The sequence below is a fragment of the Gossypium hirsutum genome, chromosome A13, assembly GCF_007990345.1.
Source record: "Gossypium hirsutum isolate 1008001.06 chromosome A13, Gossypium_hirsutum_v2.1, whole genome shotgun sequence".
Taxonomy (NCBI): Eukaryota; Viridiplantae; Streptophyta; class Magnoliopsida; order Malvales; family Malvaceae; genus Gossypium; species Gossypium hirsutum.
The window spans coordinates 27,042,092-27,067,061 of NC_053436.1; the positions used below are offsets into that span (position 1 = coordinate 27,042,092).

At 35.9% G+C, this 24,970-nt stretch overlaps 2 protein-coding genes across 2 annotated transcripts; both read left to right on the forward strand.

Moving 5' to 3' along the window:
* Positions 1 to 1,734: 1,734 nt before the first annotated feature.
* LOC107894550 (receptor-like protein kinase FERONIA) lies at positions 1,735 to 3,132 on the forward strand. The gene has a single exon (XM_016819814.1). The coding sequence runs from the start codon at positions 1,735 to 1,737 to the stop codon at positions 3,130 to 3,132; it is 1,398 nt and encodes a 465-aa protein (XP_016675303.1).
* An 85-nt stretch (positions 3,133 to 3,217) lies between these two features.
* On the forward strand, positions 3,218 to 3,995 carry LOC107894549 (putative receptor-like protein kinase At5g39000). The gene is made up of 2 exons (XM_016819813.1): positions 3,218 to 3,364; positions 3,720 to 3,995. Exons 1-2 carry the CDS (start codon positions 3,218 to 3,220, stop codon positions 3,993 to 3,995), a joined length of 423 nt encoding a protein of 140 aa, XP_016675302.1.
* Positions 3,996 to 24,970: the final 20,975 nt, after the last annotated feature.

Genomic DNA, 24,970 nt, shown 5'->3' on the forward strand with positions numbered 1-24,970 from the left:
AAAAATGCAGAAATGTATATTTTTATAAAACAAACAAAAGAAAAATAATTACAACTCTGAAAAAGAAAAAAATGTTGTTTACTCGTAAGTTCCTATGGTTTTAGTAAAGAAAATCAATGGTTGAATAGAAATTTAAAGGTAATTTTAGAAAATAATTGCATAAATTTTTGTAAAACAAAACAAAAATCTTTAAAAAAACTAAGTTTTTTTTTCTTTGACTGATGTTGCTTTTGAGTTACAAATTTTTCCCTATTTATAGATTTTGATTCTAGTTTTTAAATTAATTTGAAACTTTTTTATCATCAAATTTTAAAAATATTTAATTAATAAATTAATTTAGAACATTTTTTATCGTCAAATTTGTATACGGACCATGCTGCATAAGTAGAACCCGTATAAAATTATACTTTTTTTATTTGACATTAACTAGAATAAATTTTTTTAATATTTAAATAGATATAATGTGAAACTCTTCTTATATTATCCAATTTTCAATATTAGTACCCATAATTTTTTAGCAAAAAAATTTCCAACTAAAATCTATACACTTTATTTTTTTTTTCTATTACTTTACTATCATTCTATACGCTTAGTTTTAACGCACTTCAGAGAATACATTATTCCCAAAAAAACGAGCAAGAGCCTTTCAAAGTGCGACTCGATTACCTAGAATAAATTGTAGCGTAAGATAAAGGCCAGAACTCTGGAGCAGGCTTCTAAGTCATTTTGCCATTTTTACTTTATTATTTTTCTGTGTGCTTTTTTATAAATACAACTAGCAAATTCACTAAAATCTCATCATGATTTTGTAGAATAAATAAATGGGAAATGGTCTGCCAGAAAAGAACAGCTGACTAAAGAAAGTAAAGTTACAAAAGGATACAAACGTTCATGTACCTTAGCTTAATTGTCATTATTTGTCATCTGGCTGGTATCCATGAACATTATAGCAGTTTTAAAAATCAAAATCTGGAGAAACTAGACCCATTGATAATGACCAGCCAAAGTCATGTTCATTGCAAAAAGTCATTTTGCCAGTATTATCTGGTATTGTTTTTAGGCCATAATCACAACTATGAGCTGGTGCTTAGCAGATGTAAATCCTTTGTTTGTAGGCAAGGCAGCGTTGAATTCCTTGCAATGCAAGGTCTTCTATTAGTTCCTATGGTGCTGAGCAGCTAGAACGACATGGACTTTGGCTTAATATGAACATTTAATTCCCTTTCACATAAACTTCATTGCAAATACTTGGAAGTGACCATCATAGTTGCATGAAGACTTAATTTAACCAGAAAAGATAGCTGACATTATATATATTATAGGAATGAGTAACTTTGCATGCATTGGGAGAAACTAAAATCAGATAGAATGATCATTATTCACTTGAAATGCATGTACATGTTTATCTATCTGTATTTTCATATCCTTCACTACCAAAAACTAGATCAGCAGATGAATCGGCTTACTTTCCATTAGAAACCATTCTTCTCGACTGTGGTTCTTCGGCCTTGCGAGCTTTATCTTACGATGGCTGGAATTGGACCAACGACAGCTCACATTTTGGGGCATCTAACTCCGAAAGTAGCTTCGCCATGTCTAGAGCCTCTTCAGAAGAGACCTCAGTGCCTGACGTTCCTTACATGATTGCTAGGCTCTTCCACTCCATGTTTATTTACACCTTCAATGTGACCCCAGGTTTCGAAATTCATTTTTCACTTCTATCCCGATTCTTACATGAACGTCCATGCCTCAAAGTCTTTTCTCACAGTCACTGCTGGAAACTATACTCTCTTAAGAAACTTTAATGCCTACCTCAATGCCAAGCACATCAAATCAGCATACTTTTTCAAAGAGTTCATCGTTCACGTAGAAAATCATACACTAGACTTAACATTTAGCCCTACTACAAATGCTTCCGGTGGTTATGCTTTTGTGAACGGGATTGAAATTGTTTCGATGCCACTTATTCTCTATTATCAAGGCAACAATGTATCTGCAATGAAGACAATGCATAGAGTTAATGTAGGTGGCCAAAGAATACCTCCCAATGAAGACACCGGGATGTCCCGCAGTAGGGCAATGGATTCAAGTTACATCTTTGGAGAAGCTTTTGGAGTGGAGAATTGTAAATTTGATGCTTCTATCACATACCCCAAAGAAGTACCAGCATACATTGCACCTCAAGGAGTATATGAAACAGCCCGTTCAATAGGTTCGGTTCCTGAGATCAACATTAACTACAATTTAAGTTGGACTTTCCCTCTTGACCCTAGTTTCACGTATCTTATCAGGCTTCATCTCTGTGACATTTCAAGGAACATAGCAAAGACAAACCAAAGGGCATTCGATATATTCATCAACAATCAAGTTATCGAAAGAGGAATCGACATCATTGCATTGACATATGGCAATGATATTCCTTTATATCGGGACTTTACCATTTTGATTCCTAATCTAATTATGAAGCATGACCTATGGCTGAAGTTACACCCAAACCTCCAAAGAAAGCCTCAATACTATGATGCCATCTTAAATGGAGCGGAGATTTTCAAAGTGAGCAATATTGATGGAAACCTTGCTGGACTCAATCCTTCACTCAAGAATGAATCTAGCGTTGATGGTGATGAGCCATCTTTCAGTTCAAGTTCATCGAGAACTTCAACCGAAGCAATACTTATCATCATTGGCAGCTTCCTTATTCTTGTCCTTGCAATATCCCTTGGCGTTTACTTGGTTGCTTTCCTGCGTAGGAGAAACTTAGAATGGACAAAGAAGGAGAATACTAGAAGTTCGTTGCCCTATCGTTCTTTTTCCATTGATAAAATCAAAATGGAAATTGATAACTTTAATAAGGAAAATCTTTTTGACAGGGGTGCATTTGGTCTAGTTTATAAATGTTACATTGATCATGGAAGTATTGCAGTCACCATCAACCGATTGATTCAGGCAATACCAAAACAAGATTTGTATATATTTAATGTAGAGATAAGAATACATCATCATGTTCGCCATCAAAATCTCGTTCAGTTGATTGGTTATTGCAAGGAAGAACATGAGGTCATCCTCGTATATGAATCCATGCCTAACGCCACCCTCTTTGAGTGTCTTCATTTTGCTGATCAAAGGCAGTAATCTACTCTTTCATGGAACCAGCGTGTTGAAGTTGGCATGTATGCAACAGATAAAGCAACCAAGGGCAGAGCATGCAACATAAGTTATGCGGATGAAGTATGAAGAAGCAGATCAAGCAGCACTTACAGCACACAAAGTACATACAGTCCAAGTTATGTGGATGAAGTATGAAGATGAAGCTGCTGTAGTATTTTCGGATGAAGTACATGCAGCTACTGAAGTTGATTTGCATGTTGCAATGTGCAAGCGGTGCAAGTAAGTCTAAAAATAATAAATATGTTAAAGCTGACCAGCTTATGACTGGTATATGTATTGGCAGTATGCCATCTTCTTTAATTAATGAATTTCAATTAAAATCATTCAAGAAAAATACTCTCTCAATTTTTGCTTTCTTTTACCAAGTAAAATTTTGTTTATTTATCCTGCAAATATCGAGCCTTTTGAAGCTCAATCTTTTCATTTTTTATCCGAATTTATTACGCTGCTGCTCAAGTTTTTGACTGAGCTTCATACTTTCTCCGGATAAATTGTTCAAAAACCCAACACAGCAGCTTGAAATCTATGTTAGAGCTGCTTGATGCCTACAGACCCTACACTATCTCCACTCTGCTATGGCATATCCCATAATCCATGGTGACATCAAGACCACCAACATCTATTTAGATAGGAACTGGATGCCAAAAGTTTCAGGTTTTATGCCATCGAGATTAGCCTTGGCAATGTCATCCAATAGCTGTATTAGACCCAACATGAAGGGCTCCACTGGATACCTGGATCCTGAGCATTACTGGCTTCAAAATCTAACAGAAAAATCTGATGTGTTTTCATTTGGAGTGGTGCTGCTGGAAATACTTTCTGGATAGCAAGCCATGGATCCAAAGCCTGATGCTGCTAAGACCAACCATCGTGAAAACTTGGTTCATCAGGCATTAACTTGCATCGAGAAAAATGAGGTTGATCTACTAGGGGATCGACATTTAAAAGGAAAGATAGGGCCAGCATCACTTGCAAAGTTTGTGGAGATCCTAGACAAATGCTTGGCTGATGAAGGGGTGAATCGACCATCAATGATCGAGGTGCTTTGCAACGTAGAGTTGGCACAGCAGCTACAATTGCATGGTCTTGAAACCTCAAATGGATCAGCTAAGTACATGGTTTTTCACAGCAGCTCAAATTTGATGGAGGGACTAGAATTCTTCGGTGTAGGCTGTTGAAACTTTAAGGCCATTAATCATTCAAGCTTGGCTTATAGTTTATTGTGTTATACTAAACAATACTGCTTTTTATGGGGGAGTAACAGAAATGATTTAATCCAACAAATCGGACATTCCTATTTTTAGTCAAAAACATCATTTTGCATAATACTTTCTACGGATCAATTTGAATGAACCATGAACAGCTAACTATAGGTTTTAAGCATTGTTACCATGTATTAAATATTGGGTTTTCTGTCGTTTTATATTCAAGTTCGACTCATCCACCTATTACCAATTTGGTTTTAGGTAATTCTTAACAATTTGAGACCACTGTCTTATGAGAAAAGCTGGATAGAGTGATAATTGATAAAGATAAACATGTAATACCTAGAAAATAGCCTATATCAGTTTTAAACTAATGGTGGCAATCATGACATTGGAGTTGTTGGGCCGTGGGTGGTGCGACTATGTGGGAGCCCACTTCTATATGTGCCCTATATATATAGTTTGTAGGATTGCTGAAAAAAAAAACGTGTGCAACAAGTCAAAGAAAAAAAAAAGAGAAAGGGGAGGGAAAATAGTTTTTTACACATACTAGCCTTCGTATTTTCTTTGATCGAAGGTTCATTTGGTGTTCATTGGAACTGATTTTATGACGGTAGATAGTAGACTGGAAGATCTGTAATGTGTACGGTCTGATTTTTGTTGGGGATACTATATCTTTAGGTTTTCGGCTTTCAAAGTCAACCTCTTTTTTGTCATATTCTCAACTTTTCTAATAAAGTTTGCTTGAGATTAGTTGTTGGTAGCCTTATTTGAGTTGTGTGCTGAAACACCCCATACTGGGTCCGATCACCAAACCCGAGTTACGAGATGCTACAAACAAACAAGAATATACTCGTTCAAATTAAACATCAACTAATCATCATTAAACATACATCAACTAATAAGAATGAAAACAGGACTATTTCGAGCTTTAAACTATGTAAAAATTAGATTCAAGCTTGTATATAGACTAAATTATAAAACTTTTAACTTTGCACAAATATAGATACCAAGTAAATAAGTATTGATACGAAAATATTTATCGATACCATTTTGACATTCTTCTAAATCAAGGTATCGATAAAAATTAGAAATTATTGATACTAAGAAAGTTATTGATTCCAAAATTATATTCTATCAATTTCGAAACTATTCATATGGTCCGGTATCGATACCTTTATCCATTTTATCGATTCTTTTATAAAAATGATCCAAAATTACAAGTTGAAAAGTCCAATTCATGGCCAAACCTAAAACTTATCTCATAGATACATATAGTAACATTAACATGCATAAAAACTCATTCAATCAAACCTAATTGTCTAGCCAATATGTCCTCATTGGCACCACGAATCAAACATTAAAACAAAAACCATTCAAGGACCGTGACATCTTATATCCAACCTAGTTAGAGGATCCGAATATAAAATGCCACATTCAAATGTCGAAACAACCTACTTCACTATCTCACTCTATTGAAATGGTATTGTAATGGTAAAATTATTTTTTTTTAAAAATCGACAGCATTTCTACTTATTTTATGTAAAACCCCTGCAAAATATAGATTTCACAATATATCCATATTCAGATCATCTCCCGAATCAATTCCCAACAGTTTGATATTTTGAAACATACCACAAACTAAGCATATCACATTAAAACTATTTAATTGTAACATCCCAAAAATTAGGGGTTAGTAGAATCGGGTTTGTGAATCGAGAGAAAGTGCTCATGCCTTAATTTTTTTAAATTTATTTATGAATTTTTAGGAAATAAATGAGGTATTAGTTTTTTGGTTAAGTGTTAGTGAAACATTCCTTGAAATCCAAGTTCAAATCCCTTCTCTCTCACCATTTTTATTATTTTGCAAATTTTGTCTTAAACCCTAGTATGTGACATGCCTTGTTTTTAAAATAATTATTGCAAAATTATTTAAAAAATGAGGAAAAAATCCTAATGGTTAAAATAAATATGAGAAAGCATGGAAATTAAATGAGATCCCAAGTTCGAATCCCTTCCCTTGCAAAATAATTAAATTTTGCAAAATCCATTATTTTTTTTAATGTGTGTGACATCCATACCTTGAACCCTAAGTATAAATATAACTTTTTATTGTATTTTTCAACCTTTAATTCAAATTTTACCTACCCAAGCTGTTCACCCTTTTCCTCTCCTCTTTTCTCTTCAATTTTCTTTCTTTCTCTCATTGTTGTCGTCGCCTACACCTAGTTTTACCATGTTTTTCTTCTTTTTCTTTTTGCCACAAGCTTTGTTAACATATTTTCCACCATATTACTGTCATTTTTTTTCATTAAATCAGCCCCAGATATGAAATCTTGAACTCCAAGATCGATCCCGAACATTGCCAAGAAAATGCCGTTGCCGTTTCTCTCGACTAGCTTGGGTAAGGTCTCTTCTCTCTTCAATATCTTAATTAATCTTGTCCATTCAAAACCTAAATTTCAAGATCTAGAATTTGAGGGATTTTAAATGATTTCAAATATATTTTTTCATACTTTAATGAGATCTCAAACCATTTTAAAATTCAGCCACAATTTTGGCCACCACAAGTGGTGGTGCGTACACCAATGGGCAAGAAAAGGGGCTGTTTTGTTTATTGGTTCTTGCCTATATTTTTATAGAATTAATTTGAGTTCTCGAACCCTCCTAATCATATTTTAAAACCATTTCAATTAGGGAAAAACGTTCTTGATCAATTGGCCATTCAGATCCCACAAATCTTGAAGCGCAAGTGCAATTAAGGATAACTAGTTTGTTATTTCGACATAGTTGTTAGGTAAAGGTTATGATTTGATTAAATGAAGGAATTTAATCATTAATTAGATACTTATTTTCCATTATATTATTGAATTAGGTGCCGACCCAAACGCCTCAAATCATCTGAAAAGGTGAAGAATGATTGTACATACAGTTTGTATCGATACAGTGTAACGAATCTAACTAGTTTGGATTCATAAAATAGTTATAATTTCAACGATTGGTTTGAACTCATAAGTGGGTGTTTGGGGTATAGTTTAATGGTAAATTTATTGAAATTTATACTGAATTTTGGTTTAGGTTTGTTTAAGGAAATATTAAGGAAAATTGGAAGATTTGTTAGTGTGCTGCGAGGAAGTGAAAAATAAGGTGTGGGTCCTAAACTCATAAAATTGTTTGAAAATATTAAATATCATGTTATATTTGATAAATTAGCTTGCTGATTGCATTGGCTTAATAGCCAAATTATTGATTTTGTGAGTGACCGAACCAGGTATGTTTTGAGCCTTAAAAGATTGACATGTTGGCAAGATTGCTAGTTTGATAGTATGGATGTTTGATTGAGTTTGTAACTGCATATTTGATTTATGAGATATAAGAATGTTGGATTGAATGATATAATATGTTAAGATATTAAGCTTTTGTATGATTTAAACGCATGAGATATTTATTATATTGTGTATTGAAAAGGGTGCTATTTATACACAATGAAAATCTGTACAGTATGTGAAATGGAACGATATTGATTGATACCAACTCAATGGTAATTTGAAAGATTGGAACACTGTTTCCATTTACTGAAAGTATATGATTATATATGAGATTGTGTGACATATTGCATATGCATTGAGTTGGGATTTTGTGGTTGACGGAGGAGTTCCATGGTGTATCGGCGGCATATTAAGTCCGCATTATTTGTAGTCAGTGCACTGCACCTGGACTACCGAGGGGGTCGGCAATTTTATCGCATATTATATGTTATTGGCGATTGTATCGTACTATAAAATATCTGACAAATTTTTTGCATTATTGATTATTTGGTGGTTTTACCACATCGAGCTATGCTCATAATGTTTTGGAGTTTGGCAGATGGGTTCTAGGGAACTCGTTGTAACAACTCGATTTAGACCCTAATCAGAACGGTGGTTTCAGGACCATGAATTTGAGTTAGAAAAATATTTTTGGTTTTATAATATGTGAATTTGTGTGTGCAAAATTTTCGTTTTAAAATTTTATTTTTTGGATGCCCAATTTAAAAAAATGGCTTAATCGCGTAAAATGAAAATTTGATGGTTTAGTAGAAAATGGCCGAATTGAATACGTATTTTTAATATGGAGTATTTATGTGGCAAATATACCATGGCTATTAATAATGGACGACATTAACCTTGTTTTATAATGATTTCAAATTTTTATATAAAGGTTATTTAGGTAATTTAATAAAATAATATAAGTTATAATATAATAAAACATTAAAAAAAAACCATGCATGTCTTCATCATCTGAAACTAGTAAAAGAAAAGAAAAAGAGAAAGTAAATGATATTCGACCATTGTTGATTCAAATTCAAGCTTAGTTTGGTTTCAGTTTTTGATAATTTTTACGTTTTTGAGATCGTTGCTTCGAATACTATCTGACCCATGCTAGAATTGCTGATTTTGATGCATATTTGGAGTTATGCCATTGATGAATATCTATTTTTTATGATGTTTGATGATGAATTATGAAATATATGTTTTGGATAAATATGTTTTGTATTGGAATTTTTGATGAATTCGAGTAATTAGGGCTAAATTACAAAAATTATAAATTGAGGGACTAAAATATAAAATAAATGAAATGTATGGATTTTTATGAGCATAAGAAAGATTCGGTCTATGCATAGTGTGGTCAAATTTTGTATATTTTGTGTTTTGTGCAATTTGGACTAAATTGTAAAAAGTGTAAAATATTAGGGGCAAAATGGTACTTTCCCATATATGTGTTTTTGGACTAAATTGAATGAAATTATATTGAATTATTTTATTTTGAATATATTTAGATCAAGAACTAAAGAAATTAGACTTGGATCGGGGGAAAACAAAAATAGTTGAATAGTCATTTTAAACCGTTCGCAGATATCCGAGGTAAGTCTCTAAGCAAATAAACGTTGTTAATTTTGAATGTAAATTAACTTGATATGCTGATTTGAACATTATGGATTTATAATTGAGATTGCCGAATGTGATTATGCATAGAAATAATGTATTCTAGTTCGATTCGATCGAGTTACGACGTCCGAAAAGCCCCGTACGAACCTTAGCAATAGCTAAGATACATATTCATGACATAGGATTTACGATATGTGATTGCGTGTAAGACCATGTTTGGGACACCGGCATCGTATATGTGATTCGTGTAAGTGATAGTGACATCGATATGTGATTACATGTAAAACCACATCTAGGATGTTGGCATTGTACAAAATGTGTGATTATCCGAGTATCATATTCGATTCTGAACGGTTCAACGGGCAATGATAAATTATGAACAAATGTGTTTAACGAGCTAAAACGATTAGGTATGTGATGTTTGGTTACCTATTTGACAATAAGGTAAGTTAGTTAATTTATATGTAATAAAAATAATTCAAAATGCTATTATAAGTATATGTGTGAATATGAAATACATATTTGGTCCTATTGATAGGTATAAGTGTGTGATTTAAAAGCTTGATCTATGAGTATGTTTAGATGTATACATGTGAATAATCGGATATATATGCCAATATGACTTTGAAATTGGAGAATGTATTAGTAATGTATATACAAGTGTATATTCGGCTATGTTAAGTTGTTTATGAAAGTATATGTTATATATAAAATTATAAGCTTGAAATTATAAGTGATTATAATTGCATAAATTGGTTTGGTTAATTGAGTTGATTATATTATTAAATGTTTTATTTGCTTACGACTTACTAAGCTTTGATAGCTTACTGTGTGTATGTTTATTTTCTATTTTATAGATTTTGGAAGCTAGTTACGGGCTCGGGGATCGTCAGCGAAGTCTATCACACTATCGTTAGTTTTCAGTACTTATATAAAGTTAAACTTTAACCTATGGCATGTATAGGCTGGTTTGTGATATGTTTGATTTCGGAGTATATATATATAATAGCCATGCGAAAATGGCTTAGATATGAAATTAATGTTGAGTATATTTGGTTGTGTTTTATCTCATTTTAAAGGTATGTTTTATAATGATCATGCTTGTGATGTTTGGTTATGAAGATAGCTTAATTGAATAGATGATTATAAAGTTATACTTGGTGTTATGTATAGGTTTATAATTTGGCTTGGAAACGAGTTAAAATTTGGATGTATGTTAGATATTTGGTATACGTTAAATAGGTTAAGTGATGCTTCTATCATTGTTAAAATTTGACCAATAGGTATGGCTAGAGATAGATAATTTGAACTTAGTTATAAAATGCATTTGATATGTTTATATGAAGTATGGTTTGAAATGGCTAAGTTAATGGTTGTGTATGTGTTTATTAAATTATGGTTTATGTTATGTTTCGAAGTATTTATTTATAAAATGTAATGAGTTAATATATTAAATATGTTTTGTAGATGGATTTAAATTCCATAAACTTGGTTGATGAGAGCTACTTGTGGTAATGTATTGATTTAATTATTATAGCCAAACATGTATTGAATAGATTAATTTCGGGTATGACATTTCGGTACATGAAAAATAGGTGAAATAAACAGGTATTGATTTGGCACTTGTAATTTATATTAAGATAAATTGGTTGATTTATATGATTATAAAAAGAGTTTGAGATTCGGTGGTATGATTAAATGATAAGTCAAGTATAATGCATGTTTATATTTGACTAGTAATAGGTAGGATCAAAGAGCATATGTTTATGTCGTTAATGATTTGATTTGGTTATTTTATTAAGGTTAAGGTAATATATCTATGAATGATGCGTTTATAAAATGAAAATTATAGTATGGTTATATATGCTTCCAAGTGTAGTTGCATATTTGGCTAATGAGATGGGAATTGACCAAATGAATATTAACTTTTGCTAATTACTATTAAAATACTTATATATGAATTTGCTAAATAGATATGAGCTTTGTGTATCTATATTAAGGTAGATTATAGGAGTACATTATTGTTCAAGATGTATTCATCTTATTATATGTATATATTTAAATGTGTTTATATTTAAAAATATATTATACCTGACTTGGGTTATGAATTGTATTTTGTATCATGATTTATAAGGTATGTTTAATGTTTAATCAGTCATACGATTAATGTAATACGAATATGACATGTAGAAATTTGTGAATGTTTGAAAACTATGTCTTGTTCGGTAATACCTCGTAACCCTAATCCAGAGACGGATACGGGTAGGGGTGTTACACTCGTGGTGTGTAGCGGATGGTATGGGTAAGAACCTTTTTGCATTGCATCATGTGCACGACATATTCGAATGTTATTGATTTATGCTATGTATTGTATTTTGTTGTACTAAATGGTGATTGTTACTCGAATGAATGGTGTCCCATGTTCATACACAGTTTGACATCAATTTGATAATGACTATGTAATGATATGAAATTCCAATGATGGTTTCGTGTTCTTCTGTTAATGCTAAAATGTTTTAATGTATTTGATATTTATGTTTTTCCCATTTAAATAATTATTCGACTCACACTGAGCTTTTCATAAGTTCACCCCCTAATAGTGTTTAACTTTTCAGGTAAACCTCAAAATTAAGACCGGACATTCGGAGAGTCAACTTGGACCTCGGATTATTATTTTTAATTAAGTATTCTTAAGCCTTTATTGGTTTTGGCTTGTAATTTTTAATTATTTCTAGTCTGTGGCTTCATAACTTTTCTTTTGGGATTTTTGCATGCATGAATTACTCAAGCATAATAACCGAACAATGCATGATATCGAGCTTAAGTAAAATTTGATACTGTTTCCTAATTTCCACTACATTGCAAAGGAACTGCTTTTGAAAGACAAATCAATAAAATTTTCCAAAATGACTTGAAAAATGGTTTTTCGCTGCATTAGTTTAACTTCGAGTTTTTCTTTTTTAAAAAAAACATCGACAAGCAAACGATTTTTCTAACACAGCACTGTCAACAATAAAATGAATCCTAAGCATACATAACTTAATGAATGAATGCTTTTAAGCTAACTCAAAGTACAACTACGGTTTTCTCTAAAATGAGTTTTTTAAGTCTTAAAAAGTAACATAAGTTAGCTTAGCCATTTCGGTGGCTAATGTAGCCTTCTCAGTTTAGTTATAACGTCTAGGTTAGGTTTGAGAGATTAGAGTTGGTGGTATTAGAGCCTTGGTTCAAAACCTCATACTGAGTTTTTAAATCTACTTAAAAAGTTCTGCATGCATACATGAAAAAGGGGAAATTTTGGAAAAACAAGCCACAAAGAATTTTAAAAATGATATTCTACAAAGAAAATCAAGTCCGAGACTCTGATGCCAATTGCCATAGAAAAGATGTTAAGTTATAGTTAAACACTTGAGGTGTATTACTGTAGACATATAATTGAAATAGTTAGTATTTAACTTTTTCTTTGAAACTGTAATATAGAAAACTGAAAATTGATTGAAGTTAGATAGTGATTATTTTTTCTGAAATTGTATACCAAATTTAAGACCATAGGATACATAATTAATAAACATAGAATGAGGGACAATGGGACTCAGCGTCGAGCTACCCAATTTGAGTCATTTGCTTCTCAAGGAATTGAGCCTACTTCTAAAGGTGAAAACCAAGAGGTTAGGGATGATGCAGTGTCTCAAGCAATATTGAGAGTCTTAGAAAAGGTTTTCAAGGTTATGGTTGAAAGGAATAATATGGAGGAAGAGACTAAACACATGGAATGCAAAAGAAAGGAAAAGAATATAGTTCAGAAAAGTAGAGAGTCTACTTCCACTAGACCAAATTCGCAACCTTTAAAGTGGGCCAGATGGGTTAGACCTCAACGAAAGGTTGTAGTAGTTATTATTGGAGAAACTATTAGATTAGCTAAGGTTTTGATTTGTAGATATTGTGGTAAGCGTAATCCAGTAGAGTTCCTGTTAAAATTGGGATTCGGTTAAAGGAATTTGTTAGTAACGTTTCCGTAATTAGATCTGCAAGATATATGTTGGGAATGAAATGAGATCTATTGTCTAGAATTGTTTTGGGATCAGAGTTGCGCAGTGAAAGCTTGGTGGCCCGATTTGAAGGAAAAAGGATTAACAGATTTTGTGACTAAGAAAATTTCAAGGACGAAATTTCTTTAAGGAGGGGAGAATTGTAACATCCCAAAAATCAGGGGTTAGTAGAATCGGGTTTGTGAATCGAGAGATAGTGTTCATGCCTTAATTTTTTAAATTTAACTATGCATTTTTAGGAAATAAATGAGGTATTAGTTTGTTAGGCAAGTGTTACTGAAACGTTCCTTGAAATCCAAGTTCAAATCCCTTCTCTCTCACCATTTTCATTATTTTGCAAATTTTGCCTTAAACCCTAGTATGTGACATGCCTCATTTTTAAAATAAATATTGCAAAATTATTTCAAGAATGAGGAAAAAAGCCTAATGGTTAAAATAAATATGAGAAAGCATGGAAATTAAACGGGATCCCAAGTTCGAATCCCTTCCCTTGCAAAATAATTAAATTTTGCAAAATCCCTTATTTTTTTAATGTGTGTGCCATCCATACCCTTAAAACCTAAGTATAAATATAACTTTTTATTGTATTTTTAAGCCTTTAATTCAAATTTTACCTACCCAAGCCGTTCACCCTCTTCCTCTCCTCTTTTCTCTTCAATTTTTTTTTCTTTCTCCCATTGTTGTCGTCGCCTACACCTAGTTTTACCATATCTTTCTTATTTCTCTTTTTTCCACAAGATTTTTTAACATATTTTTCACAATATTACTTCATTTTTCCACATTAAAATCAGCCCCTAATATGAAATCTTGAACTCGAAGATCGATCCTGAACATTGCCAATAAAGTGCCATTGTCGTCTCTCTCGACTAGCTTGGGTATGGTCTCTTCTCTCTTCAATTTCTTAATGAATCTTTTCCATTCAAAACCTAAATTTAAAGATCTGTAATTTGGGCGATTTTAAATGATTTGAAAGGTATTTTTCCAGATTTTAATAAGATCTCAAGCCGTTTTAAAATTTAGCCCCAATTTTGAGCCACCGCAAGTGGTGGTGCGTGCACCAATGAGCAAGAAAAGGGGCTGTTTTGTTTCTTGGTTCTTGCCTATATTTTTCCAAAATTAATTTGAGTTCTTGAACCCTCCTAATCATATTTTAAACCCATTTCAATTATGGAAAAATATTCTGTAATGCCCTAAAAATCCCGAAATCTTGAATTTTTTTTGTACTTAGCAATTCCGGTTAAGTGTTAATTACGCAAGGGTAGGTCTTGGTCAAGGTTTGGGTTTAATTTAAGGGGTAGAAGAAATTATAATTTAATTATTAAAAGAATCAGTGCTGGCAAGTAGTTGGGCTTTTAAATAAAGAAAGGGGAAAATAGCATCAAAAAGCCTTATGGAGGAGTGGCTCAGTGATGCCACTTAGAGTGAAGGGAGGTGGCATTAATAGCTAGCAAGGAGGTCCAAGGTTTGAATCCTAGCTTAGTTTTTTTAGAAGTTTAATTTTGGCCTTCTAGAAGGTTGGAAGTGGCGTGGAAATGGACTCCAAAGAAAGTGTTCAGGAGAGAAATTTGAAGAAAGGATCAAGGGGTTATCAGGGAGAAAAACGAGGGGATGAGAAGTGAGGAGCAAGTGGAGCCGAAATGGGAACTTGGGCTTGAGGAGTTCGACCATAAGGGTTATAAACAGGTGCCGATTGCAAGGGTATGAGGCTAATGCCGAAATCTTTTTCTCATCTTGTTGCCAGAAACCCTCTTCCCTAAAAGCCGAAAACCCTTTTGTTTTCTTCCTTTTCTTTCTGTCGATTTCTCCAAAAGCCGAAAGCCTTTGTTCTTTTTTTCTATTTTCCTTGTACCAATTTCTTTGTTTCACATTTGGGTTTAGCCGATTCTTCTTCCTCTCTCCCTTGGTGCCGAATAAGCAATTGCTGCCATTAAAATATCTAAAGCCGAATACTCTTTGACCGAATCTAGTGTAGGTGTTACTCTTCCAATCAGTTTTCTTTGCTAAGTATCGAGTATTGTACCTTACTCTTTCTAATCAACTATGGTAGGGAATTAGTATCGGATCTCGGATCTTAGCTCATTGCTGAATTGCTCCTAAGGTGTTGCGCTATTGGTAAGTATTCCTCTCCATTAGCTAAGGTGGCTGAATGTTCATAGTTAAGGTAAGGGGACTTGTGTTGGATACGAGTCATCTATTATTCTTGTTTTAATTAGTAAGATTAATGCAGATCTAGAGAGTACGTGATCAAGGAAAGCTATGAAGGATTGGGGTTCAAGGTAAGCTTAAGGTGAGGTTTTAGTTTTTGGGTAGAATATGGATTAAACATACGATTAGTGGAAGGGTGATATCATTATAGGTCGGTGACTAAGGGAATCGTGGCACGCTTGCTTACTAGGTGTGTACATACATTGCACACACACTATGAATCGGCAAAAATCGAAATGCTGAAATGTCGAAAAGCTGAAAGTTCAGCTACGGTAGTCTTGCGAGTGCGTGAACACTCATAAGGGGGAGACCAATAGGTTGCCTGAGACCGACGGTCGATTCTGTGGACTTGGGTTGTGATTTGGCCGTATGGTCCAGAATGGGCTAAATGGGCCCGATGGGCTGTTGGACCCTCCTAATCATATTTTAAACCCATTTCAATTATGGAAAAATATTCTGTAATGCCCTAAAAATCCTGAAATCTTGATTTTTTTTTGTACTTAGCAATTCCGGTTAAGTGTTAATTACGCAAGGGTAGGTCTTGGTCAAGGTTTAGGTTTAATTTTAGGGGTAGAAGAAATTATAATTTAATTATTAAAAAAATCAGTGCTGGCAAGTAGTTGGGCTTTTAAATAAAGAAAGAGGAAAATAGCATCAAAAGGCCTTATGGAGGAGTGGCTCAGTGATGCCACTTAGAGTGAAGGGAGGTGGCATTAATAGCTAGCAAGGAGGTCCAAGGTTTGAATCCTAGCTTAGTTTTTTTAGAAGTTTAATTTTGGCCTTCTAGAAGGTTGGAAGTGGCGTGGAAATGGACTCCAAGGAAAGTGTTCAGGAGAGAAATTTGAGGAAAGGATCAAGGGGTTATCAGGGAGAAAAACGAGGGGATGAGAAGTGAGGAGCAAGTGGAGCCGAAATGGGAACTTGGGCTTGAGGAGTTTGACCATAAGGGTTATAAACAGGTGCCGATTGCAAGGGTATGAGGCTAATGCCGAAATCTTTTTCTCACCTTGTTGCCAGAAACCCTCTTCCCTAAAAGCCGAAAACCCTTTTGTTTTCTTCCTTTTCTTTCTGCCGATTTCTCCAAAAGCCGAAAGCCCTTGTTCTTTTTTTCTATTTTCCTTCTACCAATTTCTTTGTTTCACATTTGGGTTTAGCCGATTCTTCTTCCTCTCTCCCTTGGTGTCGAATAAGCAATTGTTGCCATTAAAATTTCTAAAGCCGAATACTCTTTGACCAAATCTAGTGTAGGTGTTACTCTTCCAATCGGTTTTCTTTGCTAAGTATCGAGTATTGTACCTTACTCTTTCTAATCAACTATGGTAGGGAATTAGTATCGGATCTCAGATCTTAGCTCATTGCCGAATTGCTCTTAAGGTGTTGCGGTATTGGTAAGTATTCCTCTCCATTGGCTAAGGTGGCTGAATGTTCATAGTTAAGGTAAGGGGACTTGTGTTGGATACGAGTCATCTCTTATTCTTGTTTTAATTAGTAAGATTAATGCAGATCTAGGGAGTACGTGATCAAGGAAAGCTATTAAGGATTGGGGTTCAAGGTACGCTTAAGGTGAGGTTCTAGTTTTTGGGTAGAATATGGATTAAACATACGATTAGTGGAAGGGTGATAGCATTATAGGTCGGTGACTAAGGGAATCGCGGCATGCTTGCTTACCAGGTGTGTACATACATTGCACACACACTATGAATCGGCAAAAATTGAAATGCTAAAATGCCGAAAAGCCGAAAATTCAGCTACGGTAGTCTTGCGAGTGCGTGAACACTCATAAGGGGGAGACCAATAGGTTGCCTGAGACCGACGGTCGATTCTGTGGACTTGGGTTGTGATTTGGCTGTTGGTCCAGAATGAGCTAAATGGGCCCGATGGGCTGTTGGACCCTCCTAATCATATTTTAAACCCATTTCAACTATGGAAAAATATTCTATAATGCCCTAAAAATCCCGAAATCTTGATTTTTTTTTGTCCTTAGCAATTCCGGTTAAGTGTTAATTACGCAAGGGTAGGTCTTGGTCAAGGTTTGGGTTTAATTTAAGGGGTAGAAGAAATTATAATTTAATTAGTAAAAAAATCAGTGCTGGCAAGTTGTTGGGCTTTTAAATAAAGAAAGGGGAAAATAGCATCAAAAGGCCTTATGGAGGAGTGGCTCAGTGTTGCCACTTAGAGTGAAGGGAGGTGGCATTTATAGCTAGCAAGGAGGTCCAAGGTTTGAATCCTAGCTTAGTTTTTTTAGAAGTTTAATTTTGGCCTTCTAGAAGGTTGGAAGTGGCGTGGAAATGGACTCCAAGGAAAATGTTCAGTAGAGAAATTTGAGGAAAGGATCAAGGGGTTATCAGGGAGAAAAACGAGGGGATGAGAAGTGAGGAGCAAGTGGAGCCGAAATGGGAACTTGGGCTTGAGGAGTTTGACCATAAGGGTTATAAACAGGTGCCGATTGCAAGGGTATGAGGCTAATGCCGAAATCTTTTTCTCACCTTGTTGCCAGAAACCCTCTTCCCTAAAAGCCGAAAACCCTTTTGTTTTCTTCCTTTTCTTTCTGTCGATTTCTCCAAAAGCCGAAAGCCCTTGTTCTTTTTTTCTATTTTCCTTCTACCAATTTCTTTGTTTCACATTTGGGTTTAGCCGATTCTTCTTCCTCTCTCCCTTGGTGTCGAATAAGCAATTGTTGCCATTAAAATTTCTAAAGCCGAATACTCTTTGACCGAATCTAGTGTAGGTGTTACTCTTCCAATCGGTTTTCTTTGCTAAGTATCGAGTATTGTACCTTACTCTTTCTAATCAACTATGGTAGGGAATTAGTATCGGATCTCAGATCTTAGCTCATTGCCGAATTGCTGCTAAGGTGTTGCGGTATTGGTAAGTATTCCTCTCCATTGGCTAAGGTGGCTGAATGTTCATAGTTAAGGTAATGGGACTTGTGTTGGATACGGGTCATCTATTATTCTTGTTTTAATTAGTAAGATTAATGCAGATCTAGGGAGTACGTGATCAAGGAAAGCTATTAAGGATTGGGGTTCAAGGTAAGCTTAAGGTGAGGTTTTAGTTTTTGGGTAGAATATGGATTAAACATACGATTAGTGGAAGGGTGATAGCATTATAGGTTGCTGACTAAGGGAATCGCGGCACGCTTGCTTACCAGGTGTGTACATACATTGCACACACACTATGAATCGGCAAAAATCAAAATGCTAAAATGCCGAAAAGCCGAAAGTTCAGCTACGGTAGTCTTGCGAGTGCGTGAACACTCATAAGGGGGAGACCAATAGGTTGCCTGAGACCGACGGTCGATTTTGTGGACTTGGGTTGACATTTGGCCGTATGGTCCAGAATGGGCTAAATAGGCCCGATCGGCTGTTGGACCCTCCTAATCATATTTTAAACCCATTTCAATTATGGAAAAATATTCTGTAATGCCCTAAAAATCCCGAAATCTTGAATTTTTTTTTGTACTTAGAAATTCCGGTTAAGTGTTAATTACGCAAGGGTAGGTCTTGGTCAAGGTTTGGGTTTAATTTAAGGGGTAGAAGAAATTATAATTTAATTATTAAAAGAATCAGTGCTGGCAAGTAGTTGGGCTTTTAAATAAAGAAAGGGGAAAAGAGCATCAAAAAGCCTTATGGAGGAGTGGCTAAGTGATCCCACTTAGAGTGAAGGGAGGTGGCATTAATAGCTAGCAAGGAGGTCCAAGGTTTGAATCCTAGCTTAGTTTTTTTAGAAGTTTAATTTTGGCCTTCTAGAAGGCTAGAAGTGGCGTGGAAATGGACTCCAAGGAAAGTGTTCAGGAGAGAAATTTGAGGAAAGGATCAAGGGGTTATCAGGGAGAAAAACGAGGGGATGTGAAGTGAGGAGAAAGTGGAGCCGAAATGGGAACTTGGGCTTGAGGAGTTCGACCATAAGGGTTATAAACAGGTGCCGATTGCAAGGATATGAGGCTAATGCCGAAATCTTTTTCTCACCTTGTTGCCTGAAACCCTCTTTCTTAAAAGCCGAAAACCCTTTTGTTTTCTTCCTTTTCTTTCTGTCGATTTCTCCAAAAGCCGAAAGCCCTTGTTCTTTTTTTCTATTTTCCTTGTACCAATTTCTTTGTTTCACATTTGGGTTTAGCCGATTCTTCTTCCTCTCTCCCTTGGTGCCGAATAAGCAATTGTTGCCATTAAAATATCTAAAGCCGAATACTCTTTGACCGAATCTAGTGTAGGTGTTACTCTTCCAATCGGTTTACTTTGCTAAGTATCGAGTATTGTACCTTACTCTTGCTAATCAACTATGGTAGGGAATTAGTATCGGATCTAGGATCTTAGCTCATTGCCGAATTGCTCCTAAGGTGTTGCGGTATTGGTAAGTATTCCTCTCCATTGGCTAAGGTGGCTGAATGTTCATAGTTAACGTAAGGGGACTTGTGTTGGATACGAGTCATCTATTATTCTTGTTTTAATTAGTAAGATTAATGCAGAACTAGGGAGTACGTGATCAAGGAAAGCTATTAAGGATTGGGGTTCAAGGTAAGCTTAAGGTGAGGTTTTAGTTTTTGGGTAGAATATGGATTAAACATACGATTAGTGGAAGGGTGATATCATTATAGGTCGGTGACTAAGGGAATCGCGGCACGCTTGCTTACCAGGTGTGTACATACATTGCACACACACTATGAATTGGCAAAAATCGAAATGCTAAAATGCCGAAAAGCCGAAAGTTCTGCTACGGTAGTCTTGCGAGTGCGTGAACACTCATAAGGGGAGACCAATAGGTTGCTTGAGACCGACGGTCGATTCTGTGGACTTGGGTTATGATTTGGCCGTATGGTCCAGAATGGGCTAAATGGGCCCGATGGGCTGTTGGACCCTCCTAATCATATTTTAAACCCATTTCAATTATGGAAAAATATTCTGTAATGCCCTAAAAATCCCGAAATCTTGAATTTTTTTTTTGTACTTAGCAATTCCGGTTAAGTGTTAATTACGCAAGGGTAGGTCTTGCTCAAGGTTTGGGTTTAATTTAAGGGGTAGAAGAAATTATAATTTAATTATTAAAAGAATCAGTGCTGGCAAGTAGTTGGGCTTTTAAATAAAGAAAGGGGAAAATAGCTTCAAAAAGCCTTATGGAGGAGTGGCTAAGTGATGCCACTTAGAGTGAAGGGAGGTGGCATTAATAGCTAGCAAGGAGGTCCAAGGTTTGAATCCTAGCTTAGTTCTTTTAGAAGTTTAATTTTGGCCTTCTAGAAGGTTGGAAGTGGCGTGGAAATGGACCCCAAGGAAAGTGTTCAGGAGAGAAATTTGAAGAAAGGATCAAGGGGTTATCAGGGAGAAAAACGAGGGGATGAGAAGTGAGGAGCAAGTGGAGCCGAAATGGGAACTTGGGCTTGAGGAGTTCGACCATAAGGGTTATAAACAGGTGCCGATTGCAAGGGTATGAGGATAATGCCGAAATCTTTTTCTCACCTTGTTGCCAGAAACACTCTTCCCTAAAAGCCGAAAGCCCTTTTGTTTTCTTCCTTTTCTTTCTGCCGATTTCTCCAAAAGCCGAAAGCCCTTGTTCTTTTTTTCTATTTTCCTTGTACCAATTTCTTTGTTTCACATTTGGGTTTAGCCGATTCTTCTTCCTCTCTCCCTTGGTGCTGAATAAGCAATTGTTGCCATTAAAATATCTAAAGCCGAATACTCTTTGACCGAATCTAGTGTAGGTGTTACTCTTCCAATCGGTTTTCTTTGCGAAGTATCGAGTATTGTACCTTACTCTTTCTAATAAACTATGGTAGGGAATCAGTATCGGATCTCGGATCTTAGCTCATTGTCGAATTGCTCTTAAGGTGTTGCGGTATTGGTAAGTATTCCTCTCCATTGGCTAAGGTGGCTGAATGTTCATAGTTAAGGTAAGGGGACTTGAGTTGGATACGAGTCATCTATTATTCTTGTTTTAATTAGTAAGATTAATGCAGATCTAGGGAGTACGTGATCAAGGAAAGCTATTAAGGATTGGGGTTCAAGGTAAGCTTAAGGTGAGGTTTTAGTTTTTGGGTAGAATATGGATGAAACATACGATTAGTGGAAGGGTGATAGCATTATAGGTTGGTGACTAAGGGAATCGCGGCACGCTTGCTTACCAGGTGTGTACATACATTGTACACACACTATGAATCGGCAAAAATCGAAATGCTAAAATGCCGAAAAGCCGAAAGTTCAGCTACGGTAGTCTTGCGAGTGCGTGAACACTCATAAGGGGGAGACCAATAGGTTGCCTGAGACCGACGGTCGATTCTGTGGACTTGGGTTGAGATTTGGCCGTATGGTCCACAATGGGCTAAATGGGCCCGATGGGCTGTTGGACCCTCCTAATCATATTTTAAACCCATTTCAATTATGGAAAAATATTCTGTAATGCCCTAAAAATCCCGAAATCTTGAATTTTTTTTTGTACTTAGACATTCCGGTTAAGTGTTAATTACGCAAGGGTAGGTCTTGGTCAAGGTTTGGGTTTAATTTAAGGGGTAGAAGAAATTATAATTTAATTATTAAAAGAATGAGTGCTGGCAAGTAGTTGGGCTTTTAAATAAAGAAAGGGGAAAATAGCATCAAAAAGCCTTATGGAGGAGTGGCTAAGTGATGCCACTTAGAGTGAAGGGAGGTGGCATTAATAGCTAGCAAGGAGGTCCAAGGTTTGAATCCTAGCTTAGTTTTTTTAGAAGTTTAATTTTGGCCTTCTAGAAGGCTAGAAGTGGCGTGGAAATGGACTCCAAGGAAAGTGTTCAGGAGAGAAATTTGAGGAAAGGATCAAGGGGTTATCAGGGAGAAAAACGAGGGGATGAGAAGTGAGGAGCAAGTGGAGCCGAATTGGGAACTTGGGCTTGAGGAGTTCGACCATAAGGGTTATAAACAGGTGCCGATTGCAAGCATATGAGGCTAATGCCGAAATCTTTTTCTCACCTTGTTGCCTGAAACCCTCTTTCTTAAAAGCCGAAAACCCTTTTGTTTTCTTCCTTTTCTTTCTGCCGATTTCTCCAAAAGCCGAAAGCCCTTGTTCTTTTTTTCTATTTTCCTTCTACCAATTTCTTTGTTTCACATTTGGGTTTAGCCGATTCTTCTTCCTCTCTCCCTTGGTGCCGAATAAGCAGTTGTTGCCATTAAAATATCTAAAGCCGAATACTCTTTGACCGAATCTAGTGTAGGTGTTACTCTTCTAATCGGTTTACTTTGCTAAGTATCGAGTATTGTACCTTACTCTTGCTAATCAACTATGGTAGGGAATTAGTATCGGATCTCGGATCTTAGCTCATTGCCGAATTGCTCCTAAGGTGTTGCGGTATTGGTAAGTATTCCTCTCCATTGGCTAAGGTGGCTGAATGTTCATAGTTAAGGTCAGGGGACTTGTGTTGGATACGGGTCATCTATTATTCTTGTTTTAATTAGTAAGATTAATGCAGATCTAGGGAGTACGTGATCAAGGAAAGCTATTAAGGATTGGGGTTCAAGGTAAGCTTAAGGTGAGGTTTTAGTTTTTGGGTAGAATATGGATTAAACATACGATTAGTGGAAGGGTGATATCATTATAGGTAGGTGACTAAGGGAATCGCGGCACGCTTGCTTACCAGGTGTGTACATACATTGCACACACACTATTAATCGGCAAAAATCGAAATGCTAAAATGCCGAAAAGCCGAAAGTTCAGCTACGGTAGTCTTGCGAGTGCGTGAACACTCATAAGGGGGAGACCAATAGGTTGCTTGAGACCGACGGTCGATTCTGTGGACTTGGGTTATGATTTGGCCGTATGGTCCAGAATGGGCTAAATGGGCCCGATGGGCTGTTGGACCCTCCTAATCATATTTTAAACCCATTTCAATTATGGAAAAATATTCTGTAATGCCCTAAAATCCCGAAATCTTGAATTTTTTTTTTGTACTTAGCAATTCCGGTTAAGTGTTAATTACGCAAGGGTAGGTCTTGGTCAAGGTTTGGGTTTAATTTAAGGGGTAGAAGAAATTATAATTTAATTATTAAAAGAATCAGTGCTGGCAAGTAGTTGGGCTTTTAAATAAAGAAAGGGGAAAATAGCATCAAAAAGCCTTATGGTGGAGTGGCTAAGTGATGCCACTTAGAGTGAAGGGAGGTGGCATTAATAGCTAGCAAGGAGGTCCAAGGTTTGAATCCTAGCTTAGTTCTTTTAGAAGTTTAATTTTGGCCTTCTAGAAGGTTGGAAGTGGCGTGGAAATGGACTCCAAGGAAAGTGTTCAGGAGAGAAATTTGAGGAAAGGATCAAGGGGTTATCAGGGAGAAAAACGAGGGGATGAGAAGTGAGGAGCAAGTGGAGCCGAAATGGGAACTTGGGCTTGAGGAGTTCGACCATAAGGGTTATAAACAGGTGCCGATTGCAATGGTATGTGGCTAATGCCGAAATCTTTTTCTCACCTTGTTGCCAGAAACCCTCTTCCCTAAAAGCCGAAAACCCTTTTGTTTTCTTCCTTTTCTTTCTGTCGATTTCTCCAAAAGCCGAAAGCCCTTGTTCTTTTTTTCTATTTTCCTTCTACCAATTTCTTTGTTTCACATTTGGGTTTAGCCGATTCTTCTTCCTCTCTCCCTTGGTGTCGAATAAGCAATTGTTGCCATTAAAATTTCTAAAGCCGAATACTCTTTGACCGAATCTAGTGTAGGTGTTACTCTTCCAATCGGTTTTCTTTGCTAAGTATCGAGTATTGTACCTTACTCTTTCTAATCAACTATGGTAGGGAATTAGTATCGGATCTCAGATCTTAGCTCATTGCCGAATTGCTCCTAAGGTGTTGCGGTATTGGTAAGTATTCCTCTCCATTGGCTAAGGTGGCTGAATGTTCATAGTTAAGGTAAGGGGACTTGTGTTGGATACGAGTCATCTATTATTCTTGTTTTAATTAGTAAGATTAATGTAGATCTAGGGAGTACGTGATCAAGGTAAGCTATTAAGGATTGGGGTTCAAGTTAAGCTTAAGGTGAGGTTTTAGTTTTTGGGTAGAATATGGATTAAACATACGATTAGTGGAAGGGTGATATCATTATAGGTTGGTGACTAAGGGAATCGCGGCATGCTTGCTTACCAGGTGTGTACATACATTGCACACACACTATGAATCGGCAAAAATCGAAATGCTAAAATGCTGAAAAGCCGAAAGTTCAGCTACGGTAGTCTTGCGAGTGCGTGAACACTCATAAGGGGGAGACCAATAGGTTGCCTGAGACCGAAGGTCGATTCTGTGGACTTGGGTTGTGATTTGGCCGTATGGTCCACAATGGGCTAAATGGGCCCTATGGGCTGTTGGACCCTCCTAATCATATTTTAATCCCATTTCAATTATGGAAAAATATTCTGTAATGCCCTAAAAATCCCGAAATCTTGAATTTTTTTTTGTACTTAGCAATTCCGGTTAAGTGTTAAT

Coding starts and splice junctions, on each gene's coding strand:
- LOC107894550 (XM_016819814.1), top strand. CDS start 1,735: ATGAACGTCCATGCCTCAAAGTCTTTTCTCACAGTCACTGCTGGAAAC.
- LOC107894549 (XM_016819813.1), top strand. CDS start 3,218: ATGCGGATGAAGTATGAAGAAGCAGATCAAGCAGCACTTACAGCACAC. Junction 3,365..3,719: donor CTACTGAAGTTGATTTGCAT/GTTGCAATGTGC, acceptor TGATGCCTACAG/ACCCTACACTATCTCCACTC.